The 27,905-nt window shown below is 66.6% G+C and overlaps 2 protein-coding genes across 8 annotated transcripts; one reads left to right on the top strand and one right to left on the bottom strand.

Annotated features, from left to right (window-relative positions):
• Window positions 1-70: 70 nt before the first annotated feature.
• FAM118B (family with sequence similarity 118 member B) lies at window positions 71-19,543 on the bottom strand. Of its 5 annotated transcripts, XM_064173390.1 has the most exons (9): window positions 19,502-19,543; window positions 13,857-13,902; window positions 8,123-8,200; window positions 6,099-6,351; window positions 4,707-4,934; window positions 2,893-3,021; window positions 1,506-1,791; window positions 506-571; window positions 71-427 (listed from the first exon to the last, which is right to left on the bottom strand). In XM_064173390.1, the coding sequence occupies exons 3-9, from the start codon at window positions 8,191-8,193 to the stop codon at window positions 414-416; spliced, it is 1,047 nt and encodes a 348-aa protein (XP_064029460.1). In that variant the 5' UTR covers window positions 8,194-8,200; window positions 13,857-13,902; window positions 19,502-19,543; the 3' UTR covers window positions 71-413. The 5 variants fall into 5 exon arrangements, with proteins under 5 accessions (XP_064029460.1, XP_064029458.1, XP_064029461.1 ...); XM_064173388.1 differs by having other exon boundaries at window positions 71-571; XM_064173391.1 differs by having other exon boundaries at window positions 71-571; window positions 1,506-1,710.
• Window positions 19,544-19,817: 274 nt separating this feature from the next.
• Window positions 19,818-27,099, top strand: TIRAP (TIR domain containing adaptor protein). 3 transcript variants are annotated; one of them, XM_064173249.1, is made up of 6 exons: window positions 19,818-19,982; window positions 23,927-24,010; window positions 24,847-24,914; window positions 25,030-25,084; window positions 25,300-25,896; window positions 26,666-27,099. In XM_064173249.1, the coding sequence occupies exons 4-6, from the start codon at window positions 25,078-25,080 to the stop codon at window positions 26,707-26,709; spliced, it is 648 nt and encodes a 215-aa protein (XP_064029319.1). In that variant the 5' UTR covers window positions 19,818-19,982; window positions 23,927-24,010; window positions 24,847-24,914; window positions 25,030-25,077; the 3' UTR covers window positions 26,710-27,099. The 3 variants fall into 3 exon arrangements, with proteins under 3 accessions (XP_064029319.1, XP_064029317.1, XP_064029318.1); XM_064173247.1 differs by lacking the exon at window positions 25,030-25,084; XM_064173248.1 differs by lacking the exons at window positions 23,927-24,010; window positions 25,030-25,084.
• The last annotated feature ends 806 nt before the right edge of the window (window positions 27,100-27,905 follow it).

Here is a 27,905-nt window from a genome sequence, read left to right as displayed (position 1 = left end):
AGCAGTGCCAGGTCCCTCCCGCTGGAGCTGCTGCCCTGGGGTGGGGGTGGGGCGTGCCAGGCGGGCGGCAGCAGAGGTGAGAAGGTTTAATGCCAGGTTCCCGTACAAAAGCTGTAAAAGGCAGGGCTAGAAAAGGGAGAGCTTCAGTAAAAAACGAGCTCTGGAGTTCATCCCAAGTACAAACGATCCAAGCACGAGGAATGGGAGCAGAGGAGGCTCCCAGAGGGACCCCCCCCTGCATCTCCTGAAGAAGAAGATTGCTACATTACACCAAGTGTCCATCCCAGGAGCTCCTGGCTCTGGCTTCTGGCACCCCTGCTCCGTGTGGCTCTGGGCTTCCACATTGGCCTGGAACCTGCTCCGGGTTAGGTCCATCCCAGGGAGTCCCCCGCGGTCCTCGGCTGAGGCCACGCTCAAGTGGTGCCTCCTGTGGGCAAGCAGAGGCTGCTGGGAGGCAGTGCAGGGCCGTGGCTGTGCCTGCTCTGGCAGCTCGGGAGGCTCTCACCTGCCGTCTGCAGCTCGGCCTGGGCGCTGGCAGAGCCGTTCAGCTGCTGGCCCTCCCTGGGCACACCTAGGGAGAGGAGAGAGCTGCTGGGGTGCTGGAAAGGCCACCCCAGGTGACACAGGGACAGCATGGGTGAAGAGCAGGAACCTGCAGTGACTCATCTCCCACAGTGCCCTCCCAGCTGGCTGACCCCCAGGACAGGTGAAGCTCTGCTCAGCAAACTGCATTCTCTGCTCCACTGCTGTGGTTTATGAGGGAGGTCCTGGGTCTGCTGAAACGCAGCAGGGCACTGATGAGGCCACACCCTGAGTGCTGGGTTCAGTCCTGGGGCGCTCACTGCAAGACACTGAGGAGCCACAAGGTTCTTCCTAACCGAAATGCTTGCATGAACGCTGCTCAGGCTCCGCAGGCTGTGGTGGCTCAGTCATGAGCCAGGCCTGTATGACAGGAGGTGCCCAGGTGGGCAAGAAGGGCAGCAGCAGCCTGGCCTGGCTCAGCAGTGGTGTGGGCAGCAGGAGCAGGGCAGGGATTGTGCCCCTGGGCTGGGCACTGCTGAGGCCACTCCTTGAGTGCTGGGTTCAGCTGTGGGCCCTGAGTGCCAGGAGGACACTGAGGAGCTGGAGCAGGGCCAGAGAAGGGCAGCAAAGGTGGGGAAGAGTCTGGAGAAGAGGGCTGGGGAGGGGCAGCTGAGGGAGCTGGGGGTGCTGAGCGTGGAGCAGAGGAGGCTGAGAGGAGACCTCATTGCTCTCTGCAGCTCCCTGCCAGGAGCCTGCAGCCAGCTGGGGCTGGGCTCTGCTGCCAGGGACAAGCCTGCCCAGGGCAGTGCTGGAGTCCTCATCCCTGGAGGGGTTCCAAAGCAGTGCAAGTGGGGTGCTGAGGGCCATGGCTTGGTGGTGCCCTGGCAGTGCTGGCTAAGAGTCAGACCCCATGAGCTGAATGCACTGAAGGCCCTGGCAGGAGGCTGAGTGGTGTGGAGCTGGTGGTGCCCAGCCCTGGGTACCTGCCTGCCCGCGCAGGGCTATCTCCCGTGCCAGCCGCTGCAGGTACTCGGGCAGGTCTGCGTAGGCGTCGCCGTAGGAGATGACCTTGATGCCCTTGTCCAGCATGTCCTCACGCAGCTTCCTGAACTCCTCCACGTCTCCCCTCCGCACCAGCATGAAGTGCTCCAGGTCTGACTTGTGCTTGACAGCCTCTAGAAACAGGGCCTGAAACGTGGTGTCATCAACAGTCCAACCACAGCCCAAGAACAGGAATGATTTACTCTCATAGAGCTTCTGAATCTCCCGCTTGAAGAGAGGGAAAGAGCTGCTTAGAGACGGCCGCGGGCAGCCCTGCTCACACACAGCTGCCTCTGCGCCGCCCACGGACACAGGAGCCGCCGAGAGCGCCCAGTGGGGGCTGGGAAGCTGCTGAGGGGCCTGGAGCAAAGGCTGAGAGCCCTGGGGCTGTGCCACACCCCTGTGCCTGGCTACCTGAGAGCCCTGCAGGGCACTGAGACATGCCCGAACCCCAGCACGGTGAAGTGGAAGTGACCTCTGGGGATGCCCCAGCCCAAGCCCTGCTCCAGCAGGGCACCCCCAGCAGCTTGCCCAGCAGCACAGTGCCAGGGGGGTTGGAAGCTCTCCACACAAGGACACTCCACAGCCTCTCTGGGCAGCCTGCTCCAGGCTCCAGCACCCTCACAACAAACAACTTTCTCCTCCTCTCCACAGGCAGCCTCCTGCCTGCCACTCTCTGCCCCTTGCCCCTTGGCCTGCCACTGCCCACCACTGCCAACAGCCTGGCCTCAGGCTCCTGCCCCCCACAGCTCCTTCAGCTCTTGCTGCTGAGCACTCAGCAGGTGCCCTCTGGGGCTGCTCTCCTGCAGCCTCTCAGCCCCAGGGCTCTCAGCCTTTGCTCCTCACACAGCTGCTCCAGGCCCCTCAGCAGCTTCCCAGCCCCCACTGCCCTCTCTGCACCACTGCCCTGCCTCTGCCTCTGGGCACCACACAGCTGGGCCCAGCACTGCACACGTGGCCTCAGCAGGGCACAGCACAGGGCAGCACAACCTCCCTTGCCCTGCTGCCCACGCTCTGCTCCGTGCCCCCCACCACACCTTTGCCCTCCTTGGCCCCCAGCCCACACTGCTGCCTCCTGCCCACTTGTGCCCCCCAGCACTGCCAGCTCCTGCTCCTTGCAGCTGCTTCCCAGCAGCTCCCCCTCAGCTGTGCTGCTGCAGGAGGTTGTTCCTGCCCAGGGCCAGGACCTGCCCTTGCCCTGCTTGACCTCCCTCAGGTTCCTCTGCCCCAGCTCTGCAGCCTGGGCAGTTCTGGCTGGTGAGAGCAGACCCTGCCCCACGTGTGGTGCCCAGAGGCATGCCAGGGGCCAGGGCAGGGCCCAGCTCTCACCATCACCTCGGTGTTGCGCAGGACGTTCTGGTAGCCGGCAGGGTGCAGGACGATGCCGCTGGGGTTGGTGTAGACGCCGTGGATGTGCAGCACACTCAGCTGCCTCTTCTCCTGTGCCCACTCCAGCACCTGCACGACACAGACCCCTCCAGCAGTGTCACCAAGTGCACGGTGCCAGGTGCCAAACGCCACCAGGAAGCCACTCAGGCTGCTTGTCAGGACTGCAGAGCTGCATTCCTTGGCCCCTCGAGGCTGTGGGGAGCTCTGAGGGACCTCAGCATGTGACCTCCCCTTGGGAAAGCCACTTCTGGAGCTCTCAGCTTCCTCCTCGCAGACCTGAGCTCGTTTGAGCTTGCAGGAATTAGAGCCTTGATTTGTAACCCTGTAAGCACCTCCAGCCGTGGAGATTAAGAGGTCAGGCAGGAAGCACCAAGGCAGACATGGCTCAGGAGGGAGGAGCAGGAGCCCAGAAGCAAACAGGACCAGATCCTCCCCACCAGAGCTGGGCAGGGGGAAAGGGTTCCCAGCCTGGTTCTGTGCTGAGTGGGGCAGAAGGAGGCAGCTGTGTGAAGGGAGCAGCAATCCCAGGGCATGGCTGAAGGAGCATGGGAGTCACCCAGCAGGTGCCACTGGAAGTCTCAGAAGGGACAGAGTCAAGAGGGAAGCTTTGAAGGCTGCAGCCTGGAAACCCCACGATGGAAATCACTCCCAGCCCCCTGTGAAAATGCAAAGGGCAGGTCTGGGTCTGACAGGGAGCCTCCTGCATGGGATGGAAACATCTGGGGTGGGAGTGAGGCTTGAGGAGCTTCAGCAGAGCCAGGCCAGGAGCTGCAAGGACAGGGATCAAAGGAACACCAGGCTGGAGGGCTCCTCCTGAGCCGTGGTGGCAGCCAGAGAGCTCAGGGCTGCAGGAGCAAACCTTCAGCTGCACTTCCCTGCTGGCTGCCATCAACCTTACAGCCCCTGCTGGGACTCACCACTGAGAGCCAGGGAATGGCTTTGGGTGGAAGAGATGTTTAAGGTCAGCTCCAACCACAAACCCAGCCCTGCCAGGGCACATCCTCAGGGCAATGAAACCCCTCCAGGGGTGGGGACTCCACCACTGCTCTGGGCAGCCCGGGACAGGCCTGGACTACCCTCAAGGGAAGAAATTGTTCCTCATGGCCAAACAGAACCTCCCCCCTGGGGCAAACCGAAGCCATTTCCTCTTGTTCCTTGGCAGCAGAGCCCAGCCCCAGCTGGCTGCAGGCTCCTGGCAGGGAGCTGCAGAGAGCAATGAGGTCTCCTCTCAGCCTCCTCTGCTCCACACTCAGCACCCCCAGCTCCCTCAGCTGCCCCTCCCCAGCCCTCTTCTCCAGACCCTTCCCCACCTTTGCTGCCCTTCTCTGGCCCTGCTCCAGCTCCTCAGTGTCCTTCTGGCACTCAGGGCCCACAGCTGAACCCAGCACTCAAGGGGTGGCCTCAGCAGTGCCCAGCCCAGGGGCACAATCCCTGCCCTGCTCCTGCTGCCCACACCACTGCTGAGCCAGGCCAGGCTGCTGCTGCCCTTCCTGCCCACCTGGGCACCCCCTGGCTCCCCTTCAGCTGCTGCCACCCAGCACCTCCAGGCCCTTTCCTGCTGGGCACTTTCCAGCCACTCTGCCCAGCCTGGAGCCCTCCTGGGGCTGCTGTGCCCCAAGGGCAGGACCCATCCCTGGGCCTTACTGAACCTCATCCCATGGCCTTGGCCAATGTGAGCAGCTCAGTTCCCTTACTCAGAATGCCTCCCACAGCCACCAGGGTCCTGCCTGGTCCCACAGATTCACCACTTTTACCTTCTTCTCATCAGTCAGGTCCAGTGACTCCAGGTGCTTCCCCTGGTGTGCGGCGTAGAGCTCCAGCAGGTTGTCAAAGTTGGTGGTTAGGACCAGAGCTCCTTTCTCCATCAGGTGAAGCACAGACTGCAGCAGCTGCTTGCCAGCATCCTCCATCTTGGACTCCAGGTCATCAAAGACCTCATACAGACAGTCCTTGAAGAAGGTGGAGCGGACGCTGCTGGTGCGCTGAGGGGAGCAGACAGCTTCAGCCTGGCTCGGGGCTGGGTGGAGAACCCCCCACACCTCCCTCCAGCTCCTCCACAGCTCCTCTCCCCCAAAAGCAGAGTGAAACGCCCCAAAGCTGGGGTCCATGGCAGAGCTCACAGCTCAGGGGTTGGAAAGGACCTCTGGAGGTCTTTGAGTCCAACTCTCTGCCAGAGCAGGGCCATAGAAGCCAGCACAGGGCACACAGAACACATCCAGGCAGGGCTGGAAAGGCTCCAGAGGAGACTCCACAGCCTCTCTGGGCAGCCTCTGCCAGGCTCTGGGACCCTTCCAGGCAAGAAGTTCTTCCTCATGCTGAGGTGGAGCTTCCTGTGCTGTAGCTTCCATCCCTTGCCCCTGTCCTATGCCAGGCACAAGTGAGCAGAGCCTGTCCCTGTCCCTGTCCCTTCCTTCCTCACCCCCAGCCCTCAGCTATTGTCAGACACTGCTCAGATCCCTCTCAGCCTCCTCCTCTGCAGACTCAGCCCCAGGGCTCGCAGCCTCTGCTCCTCAGGCAGTGCTTCAGGCCCTGCAGCATCCTTGCAGCCCTCCCCTGGGCTCTCTCCAGCAGATCCTGTCCCTCCTGAACTGGGGAGCCCAGAGCTGGATGCAATATTCCAGGGCAGAGTAGAGCGGGAGGAGAACCTGCCTGGATCTGCTGGGCACACTCTGCTTGATGCCCCCCAGGGCCCCATTGGCCTTCTTGGCTGCCAGGGCACATCTGTGCCATGCAGAACTTGCTGCCCACCAGCACTGCCAGGTCCTTCTCCATGCTCTCCAGCAGACCACAGGCTCACAGATGTGAGGGGTTGGAAGGGACCCAAAGAGCTCACTGAGTCCAAGCCCCCTGCCAGAGCAGCAGCACCCAGTCTAGCTCAGGTCACACAGGAACCTCCCAACCTCTACTGCTGCAGTTTTTCTTCCCTCCCAGGTGCAGGACTCTGCACTGATCCCTGTTGAACCTCATCAGGTTCCTCTCTGCCCAGCCCCCAGCATGCCCAAGTCCTGCTGAATGGCCACAGAGCCTGCAGGTGACAGGAGCTAGGCCTCAGCAGGCTGGCACAGCACTTGCAGGAGATGGAGGCCCAGCAGAGAGCCAGGCCCAGGCTCAGGGCACGGTGCCTGAGGTGTCCCTGCAGCACTCACTGGGGACAGCTTCTGGATGAGGTCGTGGGCAAGGTGAACCAGGTTCTTGTCCTCGTGGAGACTCTTCTGGAAGCGTTTGCTCTCCTCATCCTCCAGCAGGTCAAAGTCGATGGCAGCATCCAGGAGGGCCTGGATGAGACCCTTCCAGGACTTGAGAGCTGGCACCTGGGGAGCAACTGCTGCACTGATTCCTGTCCCGATCACCAGCACCAGTTCCTGAGGCTTCTTGGTTTTGAGGCTTGGCAACAGCTTCCTGCAGGAGGAGAAGGGGGCACAGATGGTGCCACCATAGGTCTGGGGCATGGGAGATGCAAAGTGAGGACAAGGAGGGCACCCTCTGCCCACTGGGGGCCTCAGGCTCCATGGATCAGCAGCCCAACTGCCTGTGCCTAGAACCTCTCTGGTGGTGGAGGCAGCTTCTGGGGATCAGCTCCACCCTGGAACACTCCTGAGCAAAGCTCCTCCAGTGACAGCTGGCACAAGGGAGGAGCTTTGCTCCCCCTCCTTACCAGGCAGGCAGCAGAAAGGCTGGGGCTGGTGGGCAGCAGGGGACACCAGCACTGGCTGGCACAAGCACACTCCTATGGCCTGAGCCAGCACACAGCAGCCCCAGCACTGCTCCTGGCTCAAAGGAGGTGCCAGAGCCAGCAGCCCCAGTTACCCCAGCACAAAAGAAAGGAAGAGAAGGCTCCTCCTGCCCCGGAGAAGACCTTTCCCACCTTCAGCCCCCTCTGAAAGCCCTCAGAACAGTTCTCCTGCAGAAAACTCATCCCTGTTACACCTCCAATGCAGGCTGAGTGCCTGAGGCCAATCTTTTGGAAGCCTAGATGATACCAGAGCCTCCTGAAGGGGCTGCATGGCTCCCTTCTCCTTCCTCCTCCTCATTTCCCTACCCTCAGAGCCCCACAGTGCCTTTAACTTGGGGGTTATGACTCAGGGAGCAGCTGAGCTCACCATGCCCTGCCTGGTGCCAAGCTGCTCCTCTGAAGCAGACAGCAGAGCATGGGAGCAGCAGCCCAGGGGCAGCTCCTGGGCAGGGACTGGGCTTTTCTGTGCCAACAGCGGGAGAAGGAAACCAGCCCCACACAGCTGGAGCTTTGCCCTCCCTCAGCACCACAGAGGAGTGAACTCTTCCCCTGAGGAGGTGATGAGTGGCTTTGGTTTGGCCCTGCAAGCCTCACCACCCACAAAGGACAAATCAGTGTTCAGCCTAAGGAGCTCACTAAAGGCACACTGGGAGGACAGACACAAGAGCCGAGGCTGGGAGCCCCAGTGCCAGCCCCTGGGGACACCTCAGGCAGGGACGCTCTGTCCCCACCCTGACACCGAAGCTGCTTCTGCCCAGAGATCCTGAGCAAGGGAAAAGTTATCTCTCAGCCTCTGCACTCCTCATTGCAGACACAACCCAACCTTCAGCCCTGGGCTCCCACCCAGCAGCTCCTCCGCAGCCCTCCAGCGGTCAGAAACGAAGCAGAGCCCTGAGTGCTGAGCCTGCACTGCCACAGCCGCCGCGGCAGGGAGCAGGCAGCCTGGGCGTGGGCATGGGGGCTGCAGAGGGCACTTCTGCAGCCTTGCAGCACACCAAAACCACCTTGATCAGGGCAGCAGGGGGGAGCCCCACCCAGCTCAGGTGAAGGAGCACAGAACCACATCCCAGTGCCCCACAAGCTGGGCTGGGCACTGACCAGTGAGACAGCACAGAGAGAGCTCAGCTCTGCGCCTCCAGAGAGTGGCTGCTGGGCAGGGTGCCCAGGCACCAGAGCGGCTGCTGGGGCAGGGTGCCCAGGCACCAGAGTGGCTGCTGGGGCAGGGTGCCCAGGCACCAGAGTGGCTGCTGCAGCAGGGTGCCCAGACACCAGAACGGCTGCTGGAGCAGGGTGCCCAGGCACCAGAGTGGCTGCTGGGGCAGGGTGCCCAGGCACCAGAGTGGCTGCTGGGCAGGGTGCCAGCCTTCTGCCCTCCCAGGAACAACGCAAGGTGCTGGAAGGAGAAACAAGCAGCTCCCCGAGGACAGGGGGGGTTACCTGGGCTTCTTGGCAGGGGGCAGCCCATCTTCCAGCAAGGTGTCTCTGGGCAGGCTCACCGTAGAAGCCATGCAGTGCCTGCAGGGCACAAGCAGCACAAGCAAAGTCACTGCACAGGTGCAGCAGGAGCAGAGCTGTGCCCAGCCCTTCCCAGGGTGGGGGTCTTATCTTTATGAGATCACCTCTGGGCTGGGAACTGCACTTTTGGGGCTCTGGACTTTGTCCCAGGCTCTCAGCAGCTTTCTTGGAAGCTGGACGAAAGCACAGGGCCACGTGGGGCAGGGCTGTGGGGGGCTGAGCTGCGTGGGGCAGGGCTGGGCTGAGCAGGGCAGAGTAGGCAAGGCTGGGCTGGGCTGAGTGGGGCAGGGCAGGCAGGGCTGGGCTGCACTGCGTGGGGCAGGGCTGGGCTGAGTGGGGCAGGGCAGGCAGGGCTGGGCTGCACTGCGTGGGGCAGGGCTGGGCTGAGTGGGGCAGGGCAGGCAGGGCTGGGCTGCACTGCGTGGGGCAGGGCTGGGCTGAGTGGAGCTGGGCAGGGCTGTGTGAGGCAGGGCTGGGCTGAGTGGGGCAGGGCAGGCAGGGCTGGGCTGCACTGCGTGGGGCAGGGCTGGGCTGAGTGGGGCAGGGCAGGCAGGGCTGGGCTGCACTGCGTGGGGCAGGGCTGGGCTGAGTGGAGCTGGGCAGGGCTGTGTGAGGCAGGGCTGGGCTGAGTGGGGCAGGGCAGGCAGGGCTGGGCTGCACTGCGTAGGGCAGGGCGGGCAGAACTCCTCTGGGCTGCGTGGGGCAGGGCTCGGCTGCAGCCGCCGCCGGTTGCTGGCCATGGGAAGCCAGCGCTGCATTGCACTGCCCGGCGCCGGGAGCAGCAGGCAGCTGCACAGCCCAGGCGGCGAGATGCGAGCCCAGAGCCCGTGCGAAGGAAGTTTTCCGTCAGAGCGCCCCCTGAGCAGCACAGAGAGCACCGCGAGCACCGCAGCGCGCAGAGCACCGCAGCGCACACAGCACCGCAGCACAGACAGCACCGCGAGCACCGCAGCGCGCACAGCACCGCAGCGCACACAGCACCGCAGCGCACAGAGCACCGCAGCGCACACAGCACCGCAGCGCACAGAGCACCGCAGCGCACGGAGCACCGCAGCGCACACAGCATCGCAGCGCACGGAGCACCGCAGCGCACAGAGCACCGCAGCGCACAGAGCACCGCAGCGCACAGAGCACCGCAGCGCACGGAGCACCGCAGCGCACGGAGCACCGCAGCGCACGGAGCACCGCAGCACGCACAGCACCGCAGCCCTGCCCGTGCAGGGTCCCCCCGAACGCAAAGGGGGCACAGCGCAGAGCTGCTCCCCGCTGCTCGCTGCCAGCTGCGCGGCGCAGTCCAGCAGCACCTCTGGGACGCTGCCCTCTGCCGAAGGAAAGCTGAGATGGTCCAAAACCCTGGGGCCGGAACACGTGTGGCAGGCTGAGGGCACACACAGCATGGGGGGTGGGAGGCGACCTCTGGGGACCATTCGGTCCAAGCCCTGCTCACGCAGGGCACCCACAGCAGCTTGCCCGGGAGTGTCACAGCCAGAGGGGGTTGGAAGCTCTCCTGAGGAGACTCCACAGCCTCTCTGGGCAGCCTGCTCCAGGCACCTTCACAGCAGCTTCACCAGCCCCTTCCCTGGCCCTGCTCCAGCTCCTCAGTGTCCTCCTGGCACTCAGGGCCCACAGCTGAACCCAGCACTCAAGGGGTGGCCTCAGCAGTGCCCAGCCCAGGGGCACAATCCCTGCCCTGCTCCTGCTGCCCACACCACTGCTGAGCCAGGCCAGGCTGCTGCTGCCCTTCCTGCCCACCTGGGCACCCCCTGGCTCCCCTTCAGCTGCTGCCACCCAGCACCCCCAGGGCCCTTCCTGCTGGGCACTTTCCAGCCATTCTGCCCAGCCTGAGGAACCCTTTGGGTCCATCCAGGCAGCTCTTCCCCAGAGCAGCCCTCACCAGCCCAAGCCTCCAGCACAGAGGATGCTGTGGGACAGTGGGCTCCAGGTGGGCAACCACAGCCTGCCCTCACCCACTCACTGCTCAGCTTGCCTTGAAGGAGGTCAGGTTGGCCCAGCAGGACCCATGCTGCCTGGCACTGCTGCCCTGCCTGTGCTGGGTGTGCCACATGGTGACACTCCACAGGATCTGCTCCAGGACCTTCCCCCGCAGACAGGCTGCAGCCACGCTGCCCCCAGAGGCAAAGCCTTCCCACGGAGGTAAAACCTTCCCCGAGCCCTCACCAATTCTCCTCTCAGCCTCCTCTCTGCTGCCCACAGCTCCACTGTGAGGCCTTCTCCTGCTCTGCTGCAGCTCAGCACCGCTGCCAGCGCCCTCCACACTCCTGTCACTTGGGACAGCAGGAGCCAAGTCCTTCACTTAGCTTTTAAGGACCTCTGAAGCTCTAAACCTCCTTTTGAACTCAGCAAGTTCCACTCATCACAATCAGGTTCCAAGGACTGGCTGGCTGCTCCCACGAACTCCACCCTGCAGTGCTGCCTGATGCAGGCAGACACAGAGCCTGTGTGCAGCTTCCTCCCATGCCTCTGGTGACCGAGGGCAGGAGATTCAGCCGAGAAATCTGAACCTGCTGACCTGGGGGGAGCAACTCTGCTCTGCAGGGGGGCACAGCTCAGCTTCACCTCACAGCCTGGCACTGCCACTGCAGGCACAAAGCCTCTCTCCAGTCCTCCTCCTCCACACATTGGGAATCACAGAATGGTTTAGATTGGAAGGGACCTCAAATCGTAGCCAGCTCCAAACTCCTGCCATAGGCAGGGACACCTCCAACTGGAAATGGTCGCTCAAGGCCTCATCCAGCCTGGTCCTGAACACCTCCAGGGTGTGCTTCTGTGCTCCACAACCTCCCTGGGCAACCTCTGCCAGTCTCTCACCACCCTCACTTCTTCCTCACATCCACTTTCAATCTCCCCTCTGCCACTCCAAACCCATTCCTCCTCCTCCTCTCATTCCCAGACCTTCTCAATAGTCCCTCCCCAGCCCTCCTGCAGCCCCCTGCAGCTCCTGCAAGGCCACTCCAAGCTCTCCTGGAAGCTCCTCTGCAGGCTGCACAGCCCCAACTCTCTCAGCCTGTGCTCAGAGCAGAGCTGCTGCAACCCTCTCAGCATCTTGGTGGCCTCCTCTGCACTGGCTCAAACATTTCCATGTCCTGCTTGTGCTGGGGGCTCCAGAACTGCCCCCAGGACTGCAGGTGGGGTCTGAGGAGAGCAGAGCCCAGGGGCAGAATCCCCTCCCTTGCCCTATGCCCACACTGCTCTGGCTGCAGCACAGCACAGGGTTGCTCTCTCGGCTGCACTCACACTGCAGGCTCCTGCTGAGCTTTTCACCAACGCAGACCCCCAGGGCTTTTGCCTCAGCTCTTTGGACCACGGAGATGTGAGCACCAAACCGCAGGTTCCTGGCTCAGCTGCCCCCCCCTCCCGTCACAGCACAGCCCACCCCTGCTCCCTGCACAGGTTTTTTGTGTTCTCCTTCCTCTGCACCCCAAGGAATCAGTTCAGCGACCCTGGAGCCTCTGGGTAGCAGATTAGGACCTTTAAACACCACCAACAACCCAACCACAATTCCCCACATAAAACACAGCCAAAACATCTGCAGAGCCACCTGAGAAACAAAGACTAAGGTAGGCTGAGGCCAAACACCTCCCCACAAGCCCCCGAGGCTCACACACAGCCACAGCTCCACAGCCCAGCCAGCAGCAGACCCCAGCCTGCACAACTGCCCTGGGCACTGAGGAGATGCTTCCAGCACCACGGCAGGTGAGGAGGTCACGGGGGGGGACCTTTGCCTCCACTTAACACACAAGTTGTGAGCTGGAGGTGTGGCTCTGGAAAGAGAACTGCCACTGGAATTGGCTGGAGGATCACATCCAATGGCTCCAGGTGGAGACAGGGCACAAGGGGTGACCCTCAGGGGTCTGCACTGGGGCAGTGCTGGGACCCTCAGCAGGGCTGCAGGTGGCACCAAGCTGAGTGGTGCAGTTGGTAAGGCTGAAGGGTGGGACCCATCCAGAGGCACCTGGGCAGGCTGCAGAGCTGTGCTGAGGAGAACCTCAGGAGGCTCAAGAAGGCCAAGGGCAGGATCCTGCTCCTGGGCCAGGGCAACTCTGGGCACCAATCCAGGCTGGGGGGGAAGAGGCTGAGAGCAGCCCTGCAGGGAAGGGCTTGGGAGTGCTGGGGGGGAGAGGCTGGGCAGGAGCCAGCAGTGGGCACTGGCAGCAGAGAAGGCCAAGGGCAGCCTGGGCTGCACCCACAGCAGCGTGGGCAGAGCTGCAGAGAGGAGCTCCTGCCCCTCTGCTCTGCTCTGCTCTGGGCAGAGCTCAGCTGCAGGGCTAGGGCCAGCCATGGGCACCTCAGCACCAGAGGGACATGGACCTGCTGCAGAGGCTCCAGAGGAGGCCACAGAGGTGATGAGAGGTTGGAGCAGCTCTGCTGTGGGCACAGGCTGGGGGAGCTGAGGCTGTGCAGCCTGGAGAGGAGAAGGCTGCAGGCAGAGCTCAGAGCTGCTGCCAGCCCTGCAGGGGCTCCAAGCAGGCTGCAGAGGGACTGTGGCCAAAGGGCTGCAGGGACAGCACCAGGGGCAATGGTTTGGGAGCAGAGCAGAGCAGACTGAGGTTGGATGTGAGGAACAAGCTCTGCAGCAGGAGGCTGCTGGAAGCCTGCAACAGGTTGCCCAGGGAGGTGGTTGAGGCCCCAGGCCTGGAGATGTCCCAGGTGAGGCTGGGCAGGGCTGTGGGCAGCCTGCTCTGGTGGAGCTGTCCCTGCTGGCTGCAGGGGGGGCTGGGGGAGCTGTGGAGGTCCCTTCCAGCCCATTCCATGACTCTAAATAAAGCTATAGCTGCAAGCTGGACCTGAATGCTTCAAGCTGAAGAAGTCCAAACTGTTTCCAGCTCGCTGCTGGCTGAGGGACTCCTCTGGAGCAGCCTCCTTTAACTGTATAAAGAAGCAACTCCAAATTCACTGCTCATTATTTTTAGCTCCCTGAATGCTGAGAGCTGCTAGGAGGGAGGGCTTAACTCAGATCTCCTGTAGGAATTCAGAGGGTTTGAGATGCTGGCATAAGGCAAACCTTATGTTGAACTTCAAAGCAGTTTGTTACAGTCAGCCTTGATGCCTTGAAAGGTCTTCTCCAACCTAAATGCCTCTAAACCTCTCCACATTTCAGCCAGGAGACTCTGAGAGGCCACTAATGAGCCACCCCTGGCTGCTGGCCGAGCTCTGTTCCTCCACATGGCAGCTGCAATCGGAGCAGCTCCCCACGGATCATCCAAACTGTCCTAGAAAAGGACAAGCTGCAGAGACAAGGAGGAGGCCTCCCTGCTCCTGCTGCTCCTGTCCCTGCCACACGAGATGCAGCTCCGTGGCTGCCAGCTCAAATTCATCAGAGGCTTTCATTTCATGCAGCAACTCTCCACATGGTTCTGGCTCCCACTGGTGCCATGAGAACCGAGGGGAAGTGACCCAGCTGGGAGGTTTGTGTCCCACCACAGCCAGGCAGGAGCAGCTGTGGGCTCGCTTTGCTCTGCCTGATGCGAGCCCCCAAGGCAAGGCTGTGGGGCAGCCCTGCAGCAGGTGGCCCAGGGGCAGGGCTGGCTTGCCCAGGTGTTCCTGGAGAGCAAGGAGGGCTGGCAGTGCTGCTGGCAGAGCTACTGGCATGGGGCTGTGACCACCTCCAGAGGTGCCCAGCACCTCCAGGCCTTACCTTTCCTCTCCGCTGTGTCCCCTCCTCGCCCCCTCTGATGCCAAACCTGAGGGAGAAGCCGAAAGAGGATGGATCAGAAGAAGAGGATGGAGCAGCAAAAGAGATGGAGCAGCAAGCAAGGAGGAGGCTGAGGCTGGCAGAATCACTCGGGTTGGAAAAGAGCTTCAAGATGCAGGCCAAGGCTCAAGCAGCCTGCCCCAGCGCCATGCCACACCATTCTCAACCACCCCCCGGGCCGGGGACTGCACCACCGCCCTGGGCAGCCTGGGCCAGGCCTGCACAACCCTTCCAGGGAAGTTATTTTCCCTCGCACCCAGCACAGCCCTGCCCCGGGGCAGCTCCAGGCCATTTCCTCTCGCCCTAAGCCTTGCTCCTCGGAAGGAAGCCGCAGCTGGCCGCAGGCTCCTGCAGGGCGCCGCAGGGCAGTGAGGTCTCCTCTCAGCCTGCTCCGCTCAGGCGCAGCGCCCCCAGCTCCCTCACTGCCCCCCCCAGCTCCCTCACTGCCCCCCCAGCTCCCTCACTGCCCCCCCAGCTCCCTCACTGCCCCCCAGCTCCCTCACTGCCCCCCAGCTCCCTCACTGCCCCCCCAGCTCCCTCACTGCCCCCCCCAGCTCCCTCACTGCCCCCCCAGCTCCCTCACTGCCCCCCCCAGCTCCCTCACTGCCCCCCCAGCTCCCTCACTGCCCCCCCCCGCTCCCTCACTGCCCCCCCGCTCCCTCACTGCCCCCCCAGCTCCCTCACTGCCCCCCCAGCTCCCTCACTGCCCCCCAGCTCCCTCACTGCCCCCCAGCTCCCTCACTGCGCCCCCCAGCTCCCTCACTGCCCCCCGCTCCCTCACTGCCCCCCCAGCTCCCTCACTGCCCCCCAGCTCCCTCACTGCCCCCCCAGCTCCCTCACTGCCCCCCAGCTCCCTCACTGCCCCCCCCAGCTCCCTCACTGCCCCCCCAGCTCCCCCACTGCCCCCCCCAGCTCCCTCACTGCCCCCCCAGCTCCCTCACTGCCCCCCCCAGCTCCCTCACTGCCCCCCAGCTCCCTCACTGCCCCCCCAGCTCTCCCACTGCCCCCCCAGCTCCCTCACTGCCCCCCAGCTCCCTCACTGCCCCCCCAGCTCCCTCACTGCCCCCCCAGCTCCCTCACTGCCCCCCAGCTCCCTCACTGCCCCCCCCAGCTCCCTCACTGCCCCCCCCAGCTCCCCCACTGCCCCCCCCAGCTCCCTCACTGCCCCCCCCAGCTCCCTCACTGCGCCCCCAGCTCCCTCACTGCCCCCCCAGCTCCCCCACTGCCCCCCCAGCTCCCCCACTGCCCCCCCCAGCTCCCTCACTGCCCCCAGCTCCCCCACTGCCCCCCCAGCTCCCCCACTGCCCCCCCTGCTCCCCCACTGCCCCCCCAGCTCCCTCACTGCCCCCAGCTCCCTCACTGCCCCCCCAGCTCCCTCACTGCGCCCCCAGCTCCCTCACTGCCCCCCCCAGCTCCTTCACTGCCCCCCCAGCTCCCTCACTGCCCCCCCAGCTCCCTCACTGCCCCCCCCAGCTCCCTCACTGCCCCCAGCTCCCTCACTGCCCCCCCAGCTCCCTCACTGCCCCCAGCTCCCTCACTGCCCCCCAGCCAGCTCCCTCACTGCCCCCCCCAGCTCCCTCACTGCCCCCCCCGCTCCCTCACTGCCCCCCCCAGCTCCCTCACTGCCCCTCCCAGCTCCCTCACTGCCCCCCCCCAGCTCCCTCACTGCCCCCCCAGCTCCCTCACTGCCCCCCCCAGCTCCCTCACTGCCCCTCCCAGCTCCCTCACTGCCCCCCCCAGCTCCCTCACTGCCCCTCCCAGCTCCCCTCACTGCCCCCCCCAGCTCCCTCACTGCCCCCCAGGCTCCCTCACTGCCCCCCCAGCTCCCTCACTGCCCCCAGCTCCCTCACTGCCCCCCAGCCAGCTCCCTCACTGCCCCCCCCAGCTCCCTCACTTCCCCCCCAGCTCCCTCACTGCCCCCCCCAGCTCCCTCACTGCCCCCCCCGCTCCCTCACTGCCCCCCCCAGCTCCCTCACTGCCCCCCAGCTCCCTCACTGCCCCCCCCAGCTCCCTCACTGCCCCCCGCTCCCTCACTGCCCCCCCAGCTCCCTCACTGCCCCCCCCAGCTCCCTCACTGCCCCCCAGCTCCCTCACTGCCCCCCAGCTCCCTCACTGCGCCCCCCAGCTCCCTCACTGCCCCCCGCTCCCTCACTGCCCCCCCAGCTCCCTCACTGCCCCCCCAGCTCCCTCACTGCCCCCCAGCTCCCTCACTGCCCCCCCAGCTCCCTCACTGCCCCCCAGCTCCCTCACTGCCCCCCCCAGCTCCCTCACTGCCCCCCCAGCTCCCCCACTGCCCCCCCAGCTCCCTCACTGCCCCCCCCAGCTCCCTCACTGCCCCCCAGCTCCCTCACTGCCCCCCCAGCTCTCCCACTGCCCCCCCAGCTCCCTCACTGCCCCCAGCTCCCTCACTGCCCCCCCAGCTCCCTCACTGCCCCCCCTAGCTCCCTCACTGCCCCCAGCTCCCTCACTGCCCCCCCAGCTCCCTCACTGCGCCCCCAGCTCCCTCACTGCCCCCCCAGCTCCTTCACTGCCCCCCCAGCTCCCTCACTGCCCCCCAGCTCCCTCACTGCCCCCCCCAGCTCCCTCACTGCCCCCCAGCTCCCTCACTGCCCCCCCAGCTCCCTCACTGCCCCCCCCAGCTCCCTCACTGCCCCTCCAGCTCCCTCACTGCCCCCCCAGCTCCCTCACTGCCCCCCAGCCAGCTCCCTCACTGCCCCCCCAGCTCCCTCACTGCCCCCCCGCTCCCTCACTGCCCCTCCCAGCTCCCTCACTGCCCCCCCAGCTCCCTCACTGCCCCCCCAGCTCCCTCACTGCCCCCCCCCAGCTCCCTCACTGCCCCCCCAGCTCCCTCACTGCCCCCCAGCCAGCTCCCTCACTGCCCCCCCAGCTCCCTCACTGCCCCCCCCAGCTCCCTCACTGCCCCTCCCAGCTCCCTCACTGCCCCCCCAGCTCCCTCACTGCGCCCCCAGCTCCCTCACTGCCCCCCCCAGCTCCCCCACTGCCCCCCCAGCTCCACCCACTGCCCCCCCCAGCTCCCTCACTGCCCCCCAGCTCCCTCACTGCCCCCCCAGCTCCCTCACTGCCCCCCCAGCTCCCTCACTGCCCCCCCCCAGCTCCCTCACTGCCCCCCCAGCTCCCCCACTGCCCCCCCAGCTCCCTCACTGCCCCCAGCTCCCTCACTGCCCCCCCAGCTCCCTCACTGCCCCCCCAGCTCCCTCACTGCCCCCCAGCTCCCTCACTGCCCCCCAGCTCCCTCACTGCCCCCAGCTCCCTCTCTGCCCCTCCCCAGCTCCCTCACTGCGCCCCCAGCTCCCTCACTGCCCCCCCAGCTCCTTCACTGCCCCCCCCCAGCTCCCTCACTGCCCCCCAGCTCCCTCACTGCCCCCCCCAGCTCCCTCACTGCCCCCCAGCTCCCTCACTGCCCCCCCCAGCTCCCTCACTGCCCCCCCCAGCTCCCTCACTGCCCCCCCCAGCTCCCTCACTGCCCCCCAGCTCCCTCACTGCCCCCCCAGTTCCCTCACTGCCCCCCCAGCCAGCTCCCTCACTGCCCCCCCCAGCTCCCTCACTGCCCCCCCCAGCTCCCTCACTGCCCCTCCCAGCTCCCTCACTGCCCCTCCAGCTCCCTCACTGCCCCCCAGCTCCCTCACTGCCCCCCCCAGCTCCTCACTGCCCCCAGCTCCCTCACTGCCCCCCAGCTCCCTCACTGCCCCCCCAGCTCCCTCACTGCCCCCCAGCTCCCTCACTGCCCCCCCCCAGCTCCCTCACTGCCCCCCCAGCTCCCCTCACTGCCCCCCCAGCTCCCTCACTGCCCCCCAGCTCCCTCACTGCCCCCCAGCCAGCTCCCTCACTGCCCCCCCAGCTCCCTCACTGCCCCTCCCAGCTCCCTCACTGCCCCCCCAGCTCCCTCACTGCCCCCAGCTCCCTCACTGCCCCCCCAGCTCCCTCACTGCGCCCCCAGCTCCCTCACTGCCCCCCCAGCTCCCTCACTGCCCCCCAGCTCCCTCACTGCCCCCCAGCTCCCTCACTGCCCCCCCCAGCTCCCTCACTGCCCCCCCAGCTCCCTCACTGCCCCCCAGCTCCCTCACTGCCCCCCAGCTCCCTCACTGCCCCCCCAGCTCCCTCACTGCCCCCCCAGCTCCCTCACTGCGCCCCAGCTCCCTCACTGCCCCCCCAGCTCCCTCACCGGCCCCCAGCTCCCTCACCGCCCCCCAGCTCCCTCACTGCCCCCCCCAGCTCCCTCACTGCCCCCCCAGCTCCCTCACTGCCCCCCAGCTCCCTCACTGCCCCCCCAGCTCCCTCACTGCCCCCCAGCCAGCTCCCTCACTGCCCCCCAGCCAGCTCCCTCACTGCCCCCCCAGCTCCCTCACTGCCCCCCCCAGCTCCCTCACTGCCCCTCCCAGCTCCCTCACTGCCCCCCCAGCTCCCTCACTGCCCCCCCCAGCTCCCTCACTGCCCCCAGCTCCCTCACTGCCCCCCCAGCTCCCTCACTGCGCCCCCAGCTCCCTCACTGCCCCCCCAGCTCCCTCACTGCCCCCCCCAGCTCCCTCACTGCCCCCCAGCTCCCTCACTGCCCCCCAGCTCCCTCACTGCCCCCCCAGCTCCCTCACTGCGCCCCCAGCTCCCTCACTGCCCCCCAGCTCCCTCACTGCCCCCCCAGCTCCCTCACTGCCCCCCCCAGCTCCCTCACTGCCCCCCAGCTCCCTCACTGCCCCCCAGCTCCCTCACTGCGCCCCCAGCTCCCTCACTGCCCCCCAGCTCCCTCACTGCCCCCCAGCTCCCTCACTGCCCCCCCAGCTCCCTCACTGCCCCCAGCTCCCTCACTGCCCCCCAGCCAGCTCCCTCACTGCCCCCCCAGCTCCCTCACTGCCCCCCCCAGCTCCCTCACTGCCCCTCCCAGCTCCCTCACTGCCCCCCCAGCTCCCTCACTGCCCCCCCCAGCTCCCTCACTGCCCCCAGCTCCCTCACTGCCCCCCCAGCTCCCTCACTGCGCCCCCAGCTCCCTCACTGCGCCCCCAGCTCCCTCACTGCCCCCAGCTCCCTCACTGCCCCCCCCAGCTCCCTCACTGCCCCCCAGCTCCCTCACTGCCCCCCCAGCTCCCTCACTGCCCCCCCCAGCTCCCTCACTGCCCCCCCCCAGCTCCCTCACTGCCCCCCAGCTCCCTCACTGCCCCCCAGCCAGCTCCCTCACTGCCCCCCCAGCTCCCTCACTGCCCCCCCAGCTCCCTCACTGCCCCCCAGCTCCCTCACTGCCCCCCCAGCTCCCTCACTGACCCCCCCAGCTCCCTCACTGCCCCCCCAGCTCCCTCACTGACCCCCCCAGCTCCCTCACTGACCCCCCAGACCCTTTCTCGCCAGGAACACGGCGGGGGGGAGTCACGGAGGGGCCTCGCTGGGATAATCCTGGCCCCCAGCGCCCTCCCCCGGCCCCTTCGCCTGCCTCGGGCCCAGCTCCGTTCCCTCCTCCGGTCGGGCTCCCCCGCGGCCTCCGCACCCCGGGCAGCGCCACAGGCCCTGCGCGGGCAGAGGGCTCCGAGCGCCGCCGCTGCCCCCAGGCCTGCCCCCCCCCCCGCCCCCCCCGCGCCCCTCACCCGGCGCCGCGCGCCCGGCCCCGCGAGGAGACGCCCGCGATCGCCCCCGCCCCCCGCCTCGCGCCTAGCCCCGCCCCCCGCCCCGCGCCTAGCCCCGCCCCCCATCGTCCGGCCCCGCCCCTGCCGCCCCGCCCCTCTGCCCGCCCCCTCGACCGGCGGCGGGAGGGCAGGCGCATGCGCGAGGTTTCGCCTGTCCTCTCGCGATGCTGTGCGGCTATAAAGGGCGGTGGGGGCCGGGGCCCGCACGCCGCGGCCGGGGGCTGTGCGCTGGGGCTGTGCGTTGGGACTGTGCCGGGGCGCACCGGCAGCGGCTCCGGCAGCGGCTCCGGCAGCGGCTCCTGAGTCAGATCTCGGTGTTCGCGGCCTGAGGAGGCTGCCGCAGGCCGGTGGGCTCTGGGGCTGTGTGGATGAGGCTGCCCTGCCCCGGGGCCTTCCCCGGTCCGGGTCTATGTCTCTGAAGCAGTGTCTGCAGCCTTCTGAGGTAACGAGCGGCGCTTGGCCCCCGCTGGCCGCCTCGCTGCTGCCCAGGACGGCGTTCGGCAGCGTTCGGCAGCGTTCGGCGCCGTCGCTGAGGAGCAGCTCCTCGGCTGCCGCCGGTGGCCGCGCTGGGAGCCAAACCAAACCTCCTGTCCAGGCTTCGCCTCTGGCTCTGCTTTGCGGTCGCTCTGCCCTCAGTGGGTTTCTCAGCGCTCTCCGCAGGCACTGGAGTACGCCGCAGGCTTCCCTGTGGTGCCGCCGGAGCCCAGGGCTGCTTCTGCTGCCTCAGGGTTTCAGCGCGGGTGGGTCCCGGCGCGGCGTGGATCGCTCTGCGCTTGCTGAATCGCTCTGCTGCCTTTGATAACCGCCGCACGGTGCCCTCAGGAGCGAGGTCTGTGAGGTGATGGCCTCCGGGGCACGGCCCCGCAGCCCAGGGGTTGGCCGCTGGTGCTGAGTCACAGGCAAGGGCTGTGCTCTCCTCCGGGACACCTTGGGTGCGGAGTTGGTGTTCGGGGTGGGGGCAGCAGCGCAGCTTCCAGTCTTGGGGGCTGAATGGGACGAGCGATGCCTGACCCACAGCTGCCAGCTGCTTGGGAGTGCCTCAGGTTCGGCATCGCTCGGTCCTGGGCTTTTTCCTTGGTGGTTTGGCCATCGAGGGGCTGGCTGCTGGCTCCGGCCTGGTGCTGGGGGAGAGGAAGGCAGCTGGGCTGTGGCAGGGCTGCGGGAGGAGCCTCTCTGGGCAGGAGCTGCCCTCCTGTGCTGCACGGTGGGCTGGGGGTAAGGGATGCCCACCCAGCAGCCTGCACGGCCTCTGCTGCCTTCCAGAGCTCGGAGGTGCACTGGGAGGGGAAATCCTTGAGGATGAGGAGGTATTTTTATGGCCGGCGAGGCTGCCCCTCTTTCACCTGGCTTTGGGGCTTGCGCCTGCAGCATGCAGACCTGGGCCCTGTCTGCTTGCCAGGGGCCAGCAGAGGTGGGGTAGGCTCTAGTCCCCTAGAGACTCCAGGAGGCTCCAGTGTCTAAGGGTGCCAGGGAAGGGTCTGCACAGCTCCAGGTGGTGCTGACAGAACTGCTCTGGGCTCAGCTTTAGGGCATTGCTGTTCAAAAGCAGATCAAACCAAAAAACCCAAAAGGCTGAACCCAGAAAGGGATTAATTTGTGATCAGTGCCAGCAGCCAGACTCTGGCTTGCTGCAGGAGGGGCTCTGGGGTATGGCTGCCTGCCCCCTGAGATCCCAGTGAACTGTGGCTATAATGCTCATGGAGCACTGTCAGTGGAAGGGGGCACTGCCCACAGCCAGATGCCAGCGTCTGGGACCAGGCAGTGTCCAGCAGAGGCTCCTCCAAGACCTGCTGGACACAGTGGTGGTGCTGGGATGTGGTCTCCCAAGAGCCTGGTGGGTGCTGAGTGACATCTGCTGACCTTCAGCCCTTCTTCCCAGGACACCCCCAGCTGCCCAGGCTCACGGGACGTCAGGGGTAGGAAGTGACCCAAGGAGATCCAGTCCAGGTCCCCTGCCAGGGCAGGACCACGCAACCTAGCTCAGGGCACACAGAACACACCCAGACAGGCCTGGAAAGGCTCCACAGAAGGAGACTCCACAGCCTCTCTGGGCAGCCTGTGCCAGGCTCTGGGAGCCTTCCAGGCAAGAAGTTGCCCTTGTGCTGAGCTGGAGCCTCCTGTGCTGCAGCTTCCATCCACTGCTGCTTGTCCTGTGCCAGGGAGCAGTGAGCAGAGCCTGTCCCCCCCAGCCATTTAGAAACACTGATTCAATCCCCTCTCAGTCTTCTCCAGACCAAAGTGTCCCCCAGGCACTGCTCCAGCCCTGCAGTCACCTGGGATACAAATGACAGGCATGCCATGGGTGTGGGTGTGCCCAGCCCCTGGCACACAGCTGGGTCGGGATGGCATCGATGAAGGGGCAGCCCTGGGGGGCTCCTGGGGTCAGATGGGGCAGGGGGACGTTTTTGGTAGAGTTGAGGGCCTTGGGGCGTGGAGGTGCTGGGAGTTGTCCCAGAGGAGCTGCAGGCAGAGAGGGCAGAACTGGGAATGTTGGCACCGGTGCCCTGGGAAGCTCCTTGCAAAGGGCTGGGAGTGCTCCCGCTGCTGGCACGGGGGGGTCGGCCCCTCCAGCTGGGCTGGCCCCCGTTGTCTTCGGTCTGCCCCGACCCGCCAATGCCACCTCGCCCCCTGGCAGACCCCCTCCGGGCTCCAGGAGGTGTGGACAGGCAGCCCGGCTGGAGGTGGGCACTGCCTCCGGCTTCGGGAAGCTGCACAGCCAGGCCTGGGGGAGGGGAGCAGGCTGCAGGGTGGGATGGGGGAGGAGGAGCAGCCCCGGAGCTGGGATGGGGGTGCCCAGCACAGACCACCCTCTCCACGAACGTGTCGAGCTGGGTGAGTGCTGTCTGCCCGCCGGGGAGGAGGTGAGGGCACACCTCGGGGGTCCTGCCAGCTCTTCCCGGGTGGGCACCTCGTAGTTGGTGTCATGGCTGGAGGGGCAGCAAGCTGGGGTGGTGTGCACGGGGGGGTGTGACTGCCACCACTGCTCCAGAGCGGGCATGGGGCTGCCTGTGCCCACCCTGCCTGTGCCCACCCTGCAGCTGCCCCTGTGTGACTGCCACCACTGCTCCAGAGCGGGCATGGGGCTGCCTGTGCCCACCCTGTCTGTGCCCACTCCTGTGCGAACTCTGGTGCCAGTTTCTTTGGGGGACCAAGGCAGGGCAGGAGGCTCTGCAGGGGCTGTGGGTCGGGGGGGGGCAGGAGGCTCTGCAGGGGCTGTGGGTCGGGGGGGGGCAGGAGGCTCTGCAGGGGCTGTGGGTCGGGGGGGGGGGCAGGAGGCTCTGCAGGGGCTGTGGGTCGGGGGGGGGCAGGAGGCTCTGCAGGGGCTGTGGGTCGGGGGGGGGGGCAGGAGGCTCTGCAGGGGCTGTGGGTCGGGGGGGGGGGCAGGAGGCTCTGCAGGGGCTGTGGGTCGGGGTGGGGCAGGAGGCTCTGCAGGGGCTGTGGGTCGGGGGGGGCAGGAGGCTCTGCAGGGGCTGTGGGTCGGGGGGGGGCAGGAGGCTCTGCAGGGGCTGTGGGTCGGGGGGGGCAGGAGGCTCTGCAGGGGCTGTGGGTCGGGGGGGGGGGCAGGAGGCTCTGCAGGGGCTGTGCTTCGGGGGGGGCTTTGCCGTTGTTCGGGGCGAGGGCTCCGTGGCAGAGGCAGGGCCGTGCCGGGCACCGCGGCTGGGCTCCATGCCCTGGCAGCACCCAGCCTTGGCGTGGTGGCGGCTGTGGGACGCCTCCTGCATCGCCTCCGTGCCCTGCCGGGCTGCCAACTCAGCCCTGCTGGCGTCGCGCCGGTGGGCACAGAGCTCCTTGAGCTCCCTCCAGGATGCCCCAAGTCTCGCCTGGCTCCTGCTTGCCTCCAGCAGCCGTCCAGGAGGAGCCGCCTGGCGCTGGGGTCTCCTGGGCGGCTGGAGGGGCCGAGGATGAGGAGGGGATGAAGGCGGCACCGCGGCCGAGCGACGCTGGGCTGGTGGCAGCGGCCGGCGGATGTGGCACGGAGGCCCCGGGGGCAGCTTCCCTCTGCGGCAGCCAGGGCGGGGCCGGGGACGCTTGGGCTGCCCTGCCCCCGGGAGGCTGCTGGGTGCCCCCGGGAGGCTGCTGGGTGCCCCCGGGGAGGCTGCTGGGTGCCCCCGGGGAGCGGCTGGGTGCCCCCGGGGAGCTGCTGGGTGCCCCCGGGGAGCGGCTGGGTGCCCCCGGGAGGCTGCTGGGTGCCCCCGGGGAGGCTGCTGGGTGCCCCCGGGGAGCGGCTGGGTGCCCCCGGGAGGCTGCTGGGTGCCCCCGGTCGTGCCCTGCTCCCGGCATCGCTCCCTCAGGTCTGGCTCGGGCGGGGGAGCTGCGGGGATGGCTCAGCCTGGCCGCCCGTGCCGGGCTCCAGCGCCGGGGCTCAGCCTCTGCTTCCCCACCCAGGCCGTCCCAGGGCCTCCTCCTGCCCGCCCCCCGCGGCCGATGCCTCCTGCAGCCCTGCCCCGGGGCACAGCTCCTGCACCGCAGGTAGGCAGCTCCCAGCTCCCCGCCCCAGCCCTGCCTCGGGTCCTGCTGGTGCTCAGCTGTGCCTTGCTTGGGCAGTTTGGTTTCTGTGGGGCTGCCTTGGCTCCAGCAAGGCTTGGGACACCCTCCCAGAGCATCCTCCTGGGGAGGCTCAGGAGCTGTGGGCTGGCTGTGGGAGCAGTGAGGTGCTGAGACCTGGCTGGAGGGCACAGCCCAGAGGGGTGTGGGCAGTGGGGCAGGGTCTAGGTGGCGGCCTGGGGCTTGTGGTGGTCCCCAGGGGACAGGGCTGGGTCCAGTCTGGTTCAACATCTTCATCTCTGAGCTGGATGAAGGCACAGAGAGGAGCCTCAGGCACTTTGCTGCTGGCACAGAAGGGGCAGCAGTGGCTGAGAGCCCTCAGGCTGTGCTGGCACCCAGGGAGCCCTGGGCAGGATGCAGAGCTGGGGCAGAGCAACCTGAGGGAGGCCAAGCAGGGCAAGGGCAGGTCCTGGCCCTGGGCAGGAACAACCTCCTGCAGCAGCACAGCTGAGGGGGAGCTGCTGGGAAGCAGCTGCAAGGAGCAGGAGCTGGCAGTGCTGGGGGGCACAAGTGGGCAGGAGGCAGCAGTGTGGGCTGGGGGCCAAGGAGGCCAAAGGTGTGTTGGGGGGCATGGAGCAGAGTGTGGGCAGCAGGGCAAGGGAGGTTGTGCTGCCCTGTGCTGTGCCCTGCTGAGGCCACGTGTGCAGTGCTGGGCCCAGCTGTGTGGTGCCCAGTCCAGGAGAGACAAGGAGTGGGCACAGCTCCAGTCCCTCTTTGTCAGCAGCTAACTGATCCCTGCTGATCCCTGCTCCCTTCCACAGGGTCCTCTCCCTGCTGCCAGGAATGAAGGTCTCTGCTGCCCCTTGGCTCTTGGCCTTGCTCTCTGCAGGTAGGTACCTCCAGTGCTGCTGACAGGCAACTTAAGCTCTGCTTGTGGCCAGAACCCTTGGTCCTGAGCCACCTCTGGGTGCTTCCTGCTATCAATTTCTGCCCTCTGCTGCCAGGAGAAGCCTCAGGACAGCGATCAGCAGCTGAGCAGTGCCCTGTCCACGATGGCTGGTGAGTGTGGGAGGGGACAGTCGGGGGTGGGGGTTGGGGGCCAAGGTGAGATCCCAACATCTGGAGGTGTCCTCCTGAGCTGGGGGCTGGGTACTGAGGGGCCAAGGTGAGATCCCAACATCTGGAGGTGTCCTGAGCCACCGAAGTGCCTGGAGAAGCCCAGAGGAGTTCTGAGCCCTCCTCCAACCCTCACCACGGTGTCTCCAACTCCCTAGGCTGGTTTAGGAGGCTCCTGCACAAGCCCAAGCCCAGCTCGAGGGAGAGCAGCCTCAACAGCAGCCACTCTGCTTCATCCTCACCTCCTTCCTCTTCCTCCGCCAAGAGCTCCAGCTCCTCTTGCAGCATGAGCCTGGCCAGGTCCACCCACCTGTCCCCTGCGCTGGACATCAGCGCCTCGGGCAGCGCCCGCTGGGCCAAGAGCTACGACGTCTGCATCTGCCACAGCCAGGGGGACCTGGAGCTGGGGGCCGAGCTGGTGACCTACCTGGAGGCTCAGCCCGAGAGCTTCCGCTGCTTCCTGCAGCTGCGGGACGCGGCGCCGGGGGGCGCTGTGGTGACAGAGCTGTGCGACGCCGTCCAGAACAGCCACTGCTGGGTCATGCTCATCACCCCTGGCTTCCTGCAGGACCCCTGGTGCAGGTACCAGATGCACCAGGCCCTGGCTGAGGCTCCCCTGGCCAACGGCCGAACCATCCCCGTGCTGAAGGATGTGGACCGCAAGGACTACCCCCGGGAGCTGCGGAACCTCTACTACATCTACATGGCCCTGAAGGAGAGCAGCTTCAGGCAGATCAGGGACACTGTTGTGCGCTGTGAGTAGGCTGGGGGCAGCTGGCACCCGCTGGGGGGGTGGCTGTGGGTTCCTGAAGCGACTGAAGTAGTGGAGCCTGCAGATGAGTTGGTTGCTAATGAGGCTCATCTGCAGGCAGAGTGCCATGGAGGGGGTGGGAAAGGAGCTCTGGAGAGCATCCAGCCCAAGCCCTGCTCCAGCAGGGCACCCCCAGCAGCTTGCCCAGCAGCACAGTGCCAGGGGGGCAGAAGCTCTCCACACAAGGACACTCCACAGCCTCTCTGGGCAGCCTGCTCCAGGCTCCAGCACCCTCACAACAAACAACTTTCTCCTCCTCTCCACAGGCAGCCTCCTGCCTGCCACTCTCTGCCCCTTGCCCCTTGGCCTGCCACTGCCCACCACTGCCAAGAGCCTGGCCCCAGGCTCCTGCCCCCCACAGCTCCTTCAGCTCTTGCTGCTGAGCACTCAGCAGATGCCCTCTGGGGCTGCTCTCCTGCAGCCTCTCAGCCCCAGGGCTCTCAGCCTTTGCTCCTCACACAGCTGCTCCAGGCCCCTCAGCAGCTTCCCAGCCCCCACTGCCCTCTCTGCACCACTGCCCTGCCTCTGCCCCTGGGCACCACACAGCTGGGCCCAGCACTGCACACGTGGCCTCAGCAGGGCACAGCACAGGGCAGCACAACCTCCCTTGCCCTGCTGCCCACACTCTGCTCCATGTTGCTCATGACACCATTTGGGCCTCCTTGGCCCCAGCCCACACTGCTGGCTCATGGTGAATTTGTTCTCCACTGCAGACCTCCAGGAGCTGTGCCGGAGCTCCAGCAGCAGCATGGAGTAGTGCTGGGGGCAGCACCATCTCCACAGGTGCTTTGGTGCTGTCACCACCAGTTCAGGATGTGGCCACATCTCAATGGACCATGAGGAAGATGATGAGTTGCTGGGACCAGCTGAAGACAAGAAGATTGCTGCAGCCACGTGGGGACAGTGGTGTGGTGCTGGTGGTGCCACCACCATCCCGGTGGCCAGAGCTGCCTTGGTGAAGGTGGGGACAGCCTTCGGCAGGTCCTTGCTGCTCGTCGGCCAAACACTAAGCTCTGATGCTCTTCAGAGGGGTGAGGACAAATCTTGCGGGGGCTGCAGCCCCCCGGTAAGCTGACATAGTGCCTGCTACGTGGGCTGGAAGAGGAGGGTCGTGGACGTGGGGCTATGAACATGCACAAGTTCTGGAGTCTGGCTCCTTTTCTGTCCTGTTGTGTTGTGAGCAGGTCAGGAGAGGCGCTCTGGGGTGACAGCACTGTGATAGTGGGGCTGATCCCCGACTGCTGCGCGGGCTCCACGCGGGGCAGCGGCAGCTTTTAGGCGGGGATGGGGGCGATGCCCCCCACACTGCTGCGTCCCGAGGGGGTCTGCGCTGCAGGGGGCGGCCTGAGGCGGCGGCGTTAGGACCCGGGGTGGCGGCGGCGGCGGCGGCAGGGAGGCGCCTCCGAGCCGCCAGGGGGCGCAGCGCAGCTGAGCTCCGCCCGGGGCCGCTGTGCTCCTCTATGCTCCGCTGTGCTCCTCTGTGCTCGGCTGAGCTCCGCCCGGGGCCGCTGTGCTCCTCTGTGCTCTTCTGTGCTCCTCTGTGCTCGGCTGAGCTCCGCCCGGGGCCGCTGTGCTCCTCTGTGCTCCGCTGTGCTCCTCTGTGCTCCGCTGTGCTCCTCTGTGCTCGGCTGAGCTCCGCCCGGGGCCGCTGTGCTCCTCTGTGCTCTTCTGTGCTCCGCCCGGGGCCGCTGTGCTCCTCTATGCTCCGCTGTGCTCCTCTGTGCTCGGCTGAGCTCCGCCCGGGGCCGCTGTGCTCCTCTGTGCTCTTCTGTGCTCCTCTGTGCTCGGCTGAGCTCCGCCCGGGGCCGCTGTGCTCCTCTGTGCTCCGCTGTGCTCCTCTGTGCTCCGCTGTGCTCCTCTGTGCTCGGCTGAGCTCCGCCCGGGGCCGCTGTGCTCCTCTGTGCTCTTCTGTGCTCCGCCCGGGGCCGCTGTGCTCCTCTGTGCTCTTCTGTG

This window comes from Pogoniulus pusillus, chromosome 38 (genome assembly GCF_015220805.1).
Source record: "Pogoniulus pusillus isolate bPogPus1 chromosome 38, bPogPus1.pri, whole genome shotgun sequence".
NCBI lineage: Eukaryota > Metazoa > Chordata > Aves > Piciformes > Lybiidae > Pogoniulus > Pogoniulus pusillus.
This window is presented reverse-complemented; position numbering and strand designations above follow the sequence as displayed.